General features: G+C 39.6%; 1 protein-coding gene across 1 annotated transcript; it reads right to left on the bottom strand.

Moving 5' to 3' along the window:
• Positions 1-3256: 3256 nt before the first annotated feature.
• On the bottom strand, positions 3257-9784 carry LOC307123281 (uncharacterized protein). Its single transcript, XM_079811769.1, has 2 exons — positions 9626-9784; positions 3257-5492 (listed from the first exon to the last, which is right to left on the bottom strand). The coding sequence occupies exons 1-2, from the start codon at positions 9717-9719 to the stop codon at positions 4342-4344; spliced, it is 1245 nt and encodes a 414-aa protein (XP_079667895.1). The 5' UTR covers positions 9720-9784; the 3' UTR covers positions 3257-4341.
• Between the last annotated feature and the right edge of the window lie 1737 nt (positions 9785-11521).

Genomic DNA, 11521 nt, shown 5'->3' with positions numbered 1-11521 from the left:
CCTTGTTACGTCATATACTGGTTCGAAACGGTCTAACATTTCAATGGTTCGCCGCTAGCAGGCGCTGAACCATGAACCAGTGCAAACATATGCAGAAGCGCAAAATGGAGAGTGATATTCAATTCTCTCCCAGAAAACAAGACAACACAAAACAATAATAATTAATAAAAGAGCACAAATGATACATACACTTTATTTAATAGCATTTAATGATTTTTAGATCATATTTAATAGATTACACTTTCAAAACATTTGCTATTGGTTTGCAAAAGTGTCATTATTATACATGTTTGGGCTGTATTCTTGTTGCATTTACATTGTGTTGACCCGCAAGTTGTTTTCAGCACTTGAAGGGATAGTTCACCCAAAATTGAAAATTCTGTCATCACTTAGGCTACTCACCCTCAAGTTGTTCCAACCCTGTATGAGTTTCTTTGTTGAACACAAAAGAAGATATTTTAAAGAATGTTGTTTATCAAACATTGATAGTAGCTATCGACTTAGTAGGAACAACAACAAAAAAACCATGAAAGTCAATGGCTACCGTCAACTGTCTGGTTACCAACATTCTTCAAAATATCTTCTGTTGTGTTCAGTTTCAGATGCCAAAAATCAGGCTTTATTGTTCCAATCAACAAAGCCTAGATTCCAGCTAAACATCTAACAATCTCAATTGCAGCTTTCTCTTTACAGTTTCCTGACCAATGATTGTAGGCTACACACAGGTACTTTCCACTTTTATTTTTGGGCCATCCCCGAACCCCACAGTTATTTTTTACCACCTTCTTGGCTTCTTTTGTGAAGTGAATAACACTGATTATCTCTTCATCACGGCACCTGCTAGTGGGCGGGATATATTAGGCCGCAAGTGAACATTTTGTCCTCAAAGTTGATGTGTTAGAAGCAGGAAAAATGGGCAAGTGTAAGGATTTGAGCGAGTTTGACAAGGGCCAAATTGTGATGGCTAGACGACTGGGTCATGCACAACAAGTTTTTTTTAATTCTGCCAATAGGGGGCACTACAACCAAAAAAACATGATAACTCGGCAACCATACGAACCATGAAGTTGAAAATTGGTATGTGTCTTCTTTATTGGATGTCCTAACATATCCTCTAATATGACTCAGATACTAAAAAAATATGGACACCAACAGCCAATTCAATTTTAGTAGATAATAACATCAAATCAACAGAAAGTGAAATAGGCCTAGTTAGTTTAATTGAGGCACGCCCACTTAAGAGGCATCTATTTTTGATTTCATGCAAGAACATGGGAGCAGAAAATTGTTATTACATACGGTCATTCGATGGCTTTCACACTGCAAGATTTTGGCACGACTCTACAAACGGATCGAAGAGTTAAAAATGTTCCTCATCCAGGAGAATTCAGGATATGTAGAGCTAATTGCCGACGTGGAATGGTGTACAAAACTCGCCTATGTTTTTAAGCATCTCAATGACCTGAATGCAAAAATGCAAGGCAAAGATGAAAATATTCTCACTTCTAGTACAGACCAATTGCGAGGCTTCAGGTCCAAGCTCACCCTCATTTGTTGAATAGAATCAACTCGATATGTTTCCCTTGTGTAATGCACACATGTTATTACCCAGCATCTGAAAGACCTAGATGAGACACTCAACTCATACTTTCCTTACTTGTCCTTGATACTTGAGACAATTTTAGATGTCCATTTCATGATTATATATTATACAATTTCTAGAGACGTTTATTGTTGTGTTATGAATAATGTAACACTTTTGTGAAACGGCAAGCTTAATATTAAGAGGAAACAGAAAAAAAAAATAAAGATAAGATAAATTCTTCAGATATATAAGGTTTTGAGCTGCAAATTATATCTTCACATTCATTTGAAATTGTCCTGACATCCTATGACATACATTTCAAATACGAGTCCACAAATACACATATTAAGAACAAACCGTGACTTTTAGTGAAGATTCAAGATGTACGTTGCTATAAAAACACATCATCAGATACATTTCATAATCATCCACATGGGCTGTTAATGCTTGGACCCCAATTATTGTCGCTTGCGGCTATATTTGTTATTAGGGATGCACTGACACCAGTATCATATCGAGTACAATACTGCGCTCTGTGCCGATGCGTTGGACAGGGCTCAACTGCTCGATGACTCGAGGCCAGCATGAACAACGTTCGGGACAGTTGACGGAACTTCATGCATTTTTAGCCTTGAATATTAAAGTGCAAAAGGACACAAAAGAGAACTCAATTTGGTATTTGCGCAGACAGTGCACAAATACTAAATTAAAGGGATAGTTCACCAAAAAATGAAAATTAGCCCATAATTTACTCACCCTCAAGTCATCCGAGGTGTATATGACATTCTTCTTTCAGACGAATAAAATCTGAGATATATTACAACTGTCCAGGCTAATCCAAGCATTAGAATTGGATTCATAGTTGCTCTGTTTTTGAAGTCCATAAAAAGTGCATCTGCCCATCAAATGTTAATGAAGGCCTTCTGAAGCGAATCGATGTGTTTGTGTAAGAAAAATATCCATATTTAAAACTTTATCAAGTAAACTTTCGGCCGACCGCCTTTCCTGTTCAATTTATGGAAAAATTGTTGAAAGTTCCCCTGCCGATCGAAAGACTAACGCGACCAGGTCCGCTCGTCATGACGTCCCGTACGCATCTTGAGTTTCACTTTCAACATTCAACACTTTTCCACGGAAGGCGGTCGGCGGAAAGTTTACTTGATAAAGTTTTAAATATGAAAATTTTTCTTACACAAACGCGTCGATTCGCTTCAGAAGGCCTTTATTAACACCCCAGAGCCGCGTGGAGCAGTTATTTGACGGACAGATGCACTTTTTTATGGACTTCAAAAACAAAGCAACTATGAATCAAATTCTAATGGTTGGATTAGCCTGGACTTTTGTAATATAACTCAGATTTTATTTGTCTGAAAGAAGAATGTCATACACACCAAGGATGACTTGAGGGTGAGTAAATTATGGGCTAATTTTCATTTTTTTCATTTCATCAAATTTGCTTCTATCGCGTCTAGCTGGACGCTTGAACATTTTGAATCCACTTGCGTGTCCAAAGCGTATAAAGCGAGCGTTTGAAGCGGAATAGACGCACATTCGAGGCACTCCAGGAGCTGCGCCTGGATGATGGCCGCTTTCGGCTGTACTTCCGCCTGTCCCGTGCCCATATAGCTCTGTGTGACTGCTCACTGCCAATATCAGTCATTCCTCCATGTTGAATGAGCGACTTTTTTTATTTTATTAAACGCATGAAAGAACAGTAACAACAATTCATTATTGTCATACCATAATAATGCAATCATACGCCAAGGTCCTTCAGTCTTTCAGTCCAGATTAAGTGCCAAGTCCTTAAACACAGCCACTGTTTTGAATGAGTGACTCCGAGCGGGCCTGCCCCCATTTGCAGTGATGCCAGTAACGCGTTACTAAGTAATCTGACTACTTTTTTCCAGTAACGACTAATCTAACGCGTTACTATTTCCAAACCAGTAATCAGATTAAAGTAACTTATCCAAGTCACTGTGAGTTACTATTTTTGTCATTTTCCTTAGTAAAAATATATATTTTTGCTCTCTTCTTGCGTCTCAGGGAGAGTATTTATGTTAAGTGAAGTCAAGAAAGTCTGTCTTTAATACCATTTTTATTAAATAATTTCAACTTAAAATGTCAAGACATACATTGTGGACGTTACTGTTAAAAATGCACTTCCAATAAAGTGAGTGTTGACAAAAACGGTTGTCATTTTTATGTTGAGGCGGCAGGGGTGTTGTCGGCAACTGCTGAATATAACGTAACTTTTAATCTAACTTAGTTACTTTTAAAATCAAGTAATCTGTAAAGTAACTAAGTTACTTTTTAAAGGACTAATCAGTAATCAGATTACTTTTTCAAAGTAACTGTGGCAACACTGCCCATTTGTCACTTCACCATGTGGCAGCTGCAAGCAGGATCCTGATTGGTTAACGTGGTGCGAACAGACGCCAAAGTTTCGTTTTTTCAAGTCGGGTGTCAGAAGCATATTCGCATGAAACGCGTGAATGCACAAAAAGCATCCAAATAAAATAACTTGCGCAAGACACTCAATTCGCCTCTTTCGCGCAAACTGGATGTGTGAATGTGTTAACCTGACCAATTTTTCCCATTGATCTTTTATCAGAATAATCCCATAAACAGATCGACTACATCAGACTTCTGCAATAGCTGGTGGGTTTTCTGGTCTGCTATGACTGCCCTCACATCATTTGGATGGATGCTGCACACAGAGGAGACTCGTTGAAAGGCTTTACTCTAGTGGGAACTCCTCATGTTGAAACTCTTTCCACACTCACAGCGTTTCCATTCTCTCTGGTGTGAATCCTCATGTGTCTCTCAAGGTTTTGTTTCACTGTGAAACTCTTCCCACACTCAGAGCAGGAGAACGGCTTCTCTCCAGTGTGGCTTCTCATGTGTCTTGCAAGCTTTTGTTTCATGTTGAAACTCTTTCCACAGTCATAGCAGGAGAAAGGCTTCTCTTCAGTGTGAAGCATCATGTGACATTTAAGGTGGTTTTGTTGTGTGAAACTCTTTCCACACTGAGAGCAGGAGAACGGCTTCTCTCCGGTGTGAATTCTCATGTGAATACTAAGTTTTTTTTTCTCTGTGAAACTCTTTCCACACTCAAAACAGTTGAACGGCTTCTCTCCTGTGTGAATTCTCATGTGACTCTCGAGGTTTTGTTTCACTGTGAAACTCTTTCCGCACTGAGAGCAGGAGAATGGCTTCTCTCCCGTGTGACTTCTCGTGTGAATTTCAAGGCTTTGCTTCATTGTGTAACTCTTTCCACATTGAAAGCAGGAGAAAGGTTTCTCTCCAGTGTGAATCCTCATGTGACATTTAAGGTTTTGTTTCTCTGAGAAACTCTTTCCACACTGAGGGCAGATGAACGGCTTCTCTCCTGTGTGAATTTTAATGTGGCTATCAAGATTTTGTTTGACTGTGAAACTCTTTCCACACTCAGAGCAGATGAACGGCTTCTCTCCAGTGTGATTTCTCATGTGGATATCAAGGTTTTGTTTCATGTTGAAACTCTTTTCACACTGAGAGCAGGTGAAGGGCTTCTCTCCAGTGTGAATCCTCATGTGAATATTAAGTTTTTTTTCCACTGTGAAACTCTTTCCACACTGAGAGCAGATGAACGGCTTCTCTCCAGTGTGAGTTCTCATATGAAAATTAAGGGAAGTTTTCGTTGTGAAACTCTTTCCACACTGAGAGCAGACGAAGGGCTTCTCTCCAGTGTGAATCCTCATGTGACTCTCAAGGCTTTGTTTCACTGTGAAACTCTTTCCGCACTGGGAGCAAGTGAACGGCTTCTCTCCGGTGTGAATTCTCATGTGCTTTTCAAGGTCCGCTCGCTTGGTGAAACATATCCCACATTGATGGCAAGTGATATCATCTTCTTTCAGTCCTTCCAGACCTAAAATAAGCATAACAAGTCAAAAATCAATTTAAGTACAATAAAGATGAGACAGACAAAGTTTTGGATCTGCACCCAATTCATTTGGAACAGACGTCATTGTTTTATCTTTGACATACTAAAGGTTAAAGCTGCATCTGAAATCGCATACTTCTCTACTATAGGGTTGCACGGTTTACCGGTACTATGGTAGTATCACGATACTAAGGGTCCAAAATACTGCCGGTGCCACTGTATTTTTTTAAACGGTAGTATCGTTATTACAGTTTGTAACAAGTAGAATAAGGTACAGCTCCTTTAAAGCTACACTGTGTAACTTTTTTAGTTTATTCTTAGCAAAAAACGCTTAGTTCTTTCAAAAATATGTGCTCATTAATGTATATTTACTTCTTTCAAGTAATAAAGTATTCTCGTAAGTTTATAATATGCCATTTAAAATACATACGGGTAGGGGTTCGAATGCAGGTCGCCATGTTGCCCCTCCATCTTGAAAGTATATTAGCCAAAGAGGGACATACCCGTAAATTCAAGCTTCGCCTTTGGCGTTTTAACACTCGATGGCACTGTACAAAATTCCCTGCCTCGCGCATGTGCGCGTCAACTTGTTCAGACTTGTCTGGTGCATGTGCAGAGAGTTTTCACCTCAGCAGCGTCCAGTAACAGAGTTATACTGAGTTTTCCTGGCTTGTTTATTCCTCAAAAGTCTGTTTTTCCTTGTGTGGTATTTCTGTGCGTTAATAACTCCATAAGTAATAATAGTTATTGTCATTGTAGATGTGTTTCAGAGTGTGTCGTCGCGTAATTCAGTTGATGTCACCTCAGAAGTATTTTTGTGTCAACATACATTAGCGTAATGCTCACCTATTTGAAAAATCATTCAGTTATTTTGTTATCAACAATGTTTATTCGTTTATAGAAAATATTTGCTTGTAATGTATGTTGATGGAAATATGTATCAGGTCTGATCGGCATTTTAACAATTGTTATACAGAGCGCACTGCAGTGCTAAAGCTGCGCACACACTTTTGTAATCTGACACGCTTGTTAGCAGCGGCAGCGGCAGCTCTGCTCCTTTTAATGCAGCTGCATTTAGCGCCTATATATAGTACAATAAGCTCTGGTTTACGGTTACATTATACAAATGTAACTTATAAGTATAGTTATGCAGTTCTTAACTGTGTATCTTCTGTCATTTCATTATCATGTATATTTACCATCCTTATTTGTTCTCTCACAGAAACCACATTTATGTACATATCCACGCAAACCTGTTTATGCCTTAAAATTGGATGACTGAATAAACATTACTATCATCAAAGTTCACTCTGGATTAGCTGCAGTTCTTTCTAGCCGAATAATTAGGCCAGTTGAGTTCCAACCATCCCACTGCGCACAGAATATCCCACAGGCACCGTGTCGAATGTGGACGAGATCGAACTGGAAGCCATGTTAATCTTGGACTAAATCGGCCACCGTAGGAGTTAAAACGAAATCGGAATTGAGAGGAACAGAAACTACAATTCACTGGATGGTCATATACCTTTTCACCGCTAGATGGGGGAAAATATCACACAGTGTAGCTTTAAGGCGGAACGCACTCTCACTCACTCGCTATCCGGCCTCTATGTAAAGCATTACAGGTTCTACCGTAAGTACTGTTGTATGTGGCTTGTGGGGCAGTTGTTCGAACACTTGTGTTACAAACAGTGGCGGCTAGTCAATAGAGGGCGCTGGGGCGCGCCGCCCCCATCAAAATTCCAGAAATAAACATGTATACAAAAATTATATAAAAGTGAAATAAAAATAAAATAGTTTACTCATACGACGTGCCGGCTGTTAGTAAGAGCCTCAGCATTTAATAAAAACTGGCGGTTAACTATTTTATATGTTCTTCAATATGTTTCATGCGCGAGGGACATCGGACAAATGGATGTCTATCTGAGTACAAAAATCTACGGACAGCAAGTGACCTGAAGCTGGTCTCTAATTGGTTTCTTAAAGATCCCCCTCCGGACGCAGGCCGCTGAAACGCAAAATGTGTGAAATCAACGGAAACATGTTGAAATATGAAACAGGTAGGCAACCTTTCAATGCTAAATAAAGATACATGTACGACATGGGGATATTTTTATGCTCTATAATATTAAAAACAGCTTGATTTAAAAGTAGGGTTGCCAGCCGGGACGTCCCGTTCATTGGGCCTAAATGTCCTGTACATTGACTGCTACGCTTATGTAACCATGCACTGACTACGGGGCCGTTCACATATGTTACGTCTTTTGCACGCTCAAGTTTGTTATTTTAAATGTAGACGCGCGTCAAGTGCGCTCAAATAGAGAGCAACGCCGTTGTCATGCTCATGCGGCGCGCTCGTTTTTTTCCCAGGCAAGTCTATGTGCAGCGAGATGAAAAAGCTTAGCAACGTCAGACGTGGCAGGAACATCTGTTTGTGTATGCATTTGTAGATTACATTTTCAGATGAATATATGAATTATTCTTATTTTTCTTCTTCAAATTCATTCTTCACTGATTCCAAATTCAATTCTTAATGCGGTATGTATTCATGTATATATATGTATATATATATATATATATATATAAATTATATTGTTGGTCTGAGAAATCCCTACACACACAAAATGCTGGGTTAAAATTTTGTTTTAAATCATTTCTGGGTTATTTGGCAACCCAGCGCTAGGTCGATATTGGACAAAAAACATTGTTGGGTTTTGCACTCTATGCTGGGTTGTTTTTTGACATAATGCTGGGTCAGACAAGGTTTTTTTTATTTTATTTTAAATAAGAAAAATGCACTTTAAAATATGTTATATAGGCTACAATATTTAGGCAAGTCAGTCTTTATAATCATAAAATACTCAAAGTAGTAAACGTTTTAGGATGTGCTAGCAAGAGCAGCCAATGGGAATCCGTGTGAAGAAAACTGGTAGCCTATCAGTAGGCTTTCAACACATCAAACGCATAGCGCGAGCAGACACTAGAGGTGTGCGATACCGCTAGATTTGGTATCGATCCGATACCAAGTAAATACAGGGCCAGTATCGCCGATACCGATACCAATATCGATACTTTTTAATAATTAAGGTGGATGTGTCTTCAACCTAAATCTAAATGAATTTTCATGACTTTTAATTTGTTTTTGTGATTTGCATTTTGGGTTATTAATCAGTACTACAAAAGCTTTTGTTCAGAAACAACTTTTGGTTACTTCTGTTTTATTTAAATAAACAAAGTTACAAAATGATTACTTCACAAATATAAAAAATGTAAAAACAAAATCTCTTTTCAAGTAGCATTAACAAAAAATGTTTCTCCTCTTTAGTGCACTTCTTTTCAGGATTTTTTTCTTAAATAAACAAAGTCACAAAGTTTTACATACAACGCTCCTCTTTCTCTCTGCTGCCATTCTCCGCCTCTGACATGCTGCTGTTACTGTGCGTTCACACCGCCGCCGGCGAGAGCGTCAAAGTGGCCGGAAGTCATTCATTCTCAATGGGAGCCCGGCGGCGAGCTCCGGCGAGAGCGGCGCGTCTTGAACGATTTGGGCAAATGCGCGGCTGAGCGGCGCGCGCGCCTGACTGGTGGTGGTAGCGCTAGTGGTGAGTCACGTGACGGTACAACACAGGAGAGGGGGAGGAGAGCAGCGTCGAGCACGAGCAGCACTCTTGAGAGCTTGCTCTGCTCTCTGACAGCAGCAGCATTTTGACAAACACGGCCAGGTCGCAAAACGAGAGAAACTGAAACTTAAGTATCGATATTTTCACGTTGGTATCGATCAATACCGATACCAACGTTGGTATCGATATTATCGATATTAGTATCGATCTGCCCACCTCTAGCAGACACCGCTGCGCGTCGACGCTGGCGCACTATCAGCACCGCGCTCGCCTCCTGTCAGCGGAGCGCACGTTTGACATGATCTTTGACATTGACATTGTATGTGAGTGAGGGGGTTCATCATTTGTATTAACAGTAAAAATATCCAGCAGCTGAGTAACAGAAAAAAACTACCCAGCACATGGGCAAACAAAAATATTAAAAATAACCCAATAAAATGACCCAACAGGCTGAACCCAGCATTTGGGTTTGAAAATAACCAAAAATAGCAGACTTACACGGACTTTCATTCGTCCATTCTTGCCTCGGTGATGACTGGCATGTGTCCGTCTTCGCATCTGGTGTGGGCTGATTGTCTTCATGCTGCTCCATCTTTCTCTCCAGGAGATGTTCGATCCTGTTTATTTTCCAGGTCGCTCCATCAGTCAGGTCTTCTTCTTCTTTTGGGGATTAACGGCAGCTTTCATCCAGAGGCGTTGCGCTACTGCCATCTTCTGGGTTTATTTCCTGTAATGTCCATTACACCAGGCTATATTCTCATCACCGGACCTGTCTTTGTTAATATCAAAACTGATAATACATCTTCTGCCTTGTTCATCCACACCACTTTCCAGACTGTATCCTTTATGCCTGTCCCTATTAATCCCATTTTTCCTAATTCGTCCATCATGTTTTTCTCTATTCTTTATATTGTCTGCAAATTATATGTTCTAGTTTCTATAAAACCTGACAATAATTAGAAAGAAACAGTTGTTTTTATAGTTAGATGAATACCTCCATTTTCTCCCCCACTTTTAAACCAGCTGTTTCCAGATAACATGTTTTCCTCTACTATATATGTAAATTAACCCTCTCTCCACAGCATATTATTTGCTTTTTAGCTTTTGCAATTTGTATATTCTGCAGACCATTAACTGTGTTATTCTAAGATTATATTATGTAACGTGTATGTTGCACTAATAAAAAATGGTCGCTCCTTAATTGGAACATTGCCAAGAGAAAATGTGTTCAGATGTTGATGGTTATGCACTGATTATGACAATAATAATGCAATAACCTGATTAATTGATCTCACTCAGAGTCAAAAGCTCTGCCCACTGAGCCAAGTTATGTCCAAAAGACGTCTTTTCAACGTCTTTGCCACTAGAGGCGTACGTTGAAAAGACGTCCACTGAGGAGCCAGAATGAAAGTTTTTATGACGTCTGTTTTTGACGTGTTCTGCACGTCCGATATAGACATTCATGGAACCTCAAGGTTAAAATCTAGTAATGTGCTCATTGTGGACATATTTTCCATTTGTAATTGCAAAGCAACTCACAGACAGTGTGTGTTTGTCCAGAAATCATGAAAATAAAAGAAACTTCGCTCACACCTTTAGACACTTTAGACAACTTAGCATCTGTAATTCACACATCTTTGGATCGTGAGAGAATCGTGGGATTCAATCCAGGATCTTCTTGCTGTGAGGAGACAGTGTTTCCCACTGAGACACTGGTGCTGCCCTTAATCACAGACATAAGACACACTTTGACTATTTCTGTCAGACGTCTACAGAAGCTCTTACTGAGAATTAACAGAGCTTTAGATGTTGATATTTATGTTTCATTTGAAGTCACCATTGTGGTGGGAAGCGTTTGTTTTAGTTGGGCTCTTGGTCCCTGTACTTAAAGGGGCTATATGCAACTTTTTCCCCATAATAAACGTAACAATAGCCTTTTTATTTTACCATTTATGACTCAAACATCTCCTGATGAGCATACTGACACCTTGTCCGCTCACAGTGGGTGCACCTATTAAGCCTGTATCCTATTTTTCCTATTTTCTGGCGGGTCGTCTTTTCCCGCGCTGTCTGCGGATGTGACGTCACCACCGCTGCGAGAGCGAGCAGAAAATGAGAGCAGTTCTGTTTTTTGGCCACAGGTGTCAGTCGCGAGTTTAAATTTCAGAAAAACGCATATAGCCCCTTTAAGTTAGTTTTCCTTTGGCTGCTGTAACTGTGTGTGAGAAACACAATAGTTGTGGCTGAGAAAGTTGATGACTAAATCATCAGATAGCAAGCATCTGATGTTGTGCCTGTGAGTTTTGCATGCGTTGTTTCTTTTTAATATCTTATTATTTCCACTATAAGCTTGCGAAAACAGTACTGGCACCAATAGCATCAAAATGATCACTT

The sequence above is a fragment of the Gobio gobio genome (genome assembly GCF_949357685.1).
Source record: "Gobio gobio genome assembly, chromosome: 3".
In the NCBI taxonomy this organism is placed as follows: domain Eukaryota; kingdom Metazoa; phylum Chordata; class Actinopteri; order Cypriniformes; family Gobionidae; genus Gobio; species Gobio gobio.
The sequence above is the reverse complement of the archived record's forward strand: the minus strand, read 5'-3'. Positions and strand labels throughout refer to the sequence as shown.

Bases quoted from the DNA above. Each gene is read 5' to 3' on its own strand.
- LOC307123281 (XM_079811769.1), bottom strand. From the start codon at position 9,719: ATGGAGCAGCATGAAGACAATCAGCCCACACCAGATGCGAAGACGGAC. The intron at 5,493-9,625 runs GTAAGTCTGCTA...TGCTTATTTTAG, and splicing joins ATGGACGAATGAAAGTCCGT to GTCTGGAAGGACTGAAAGAA.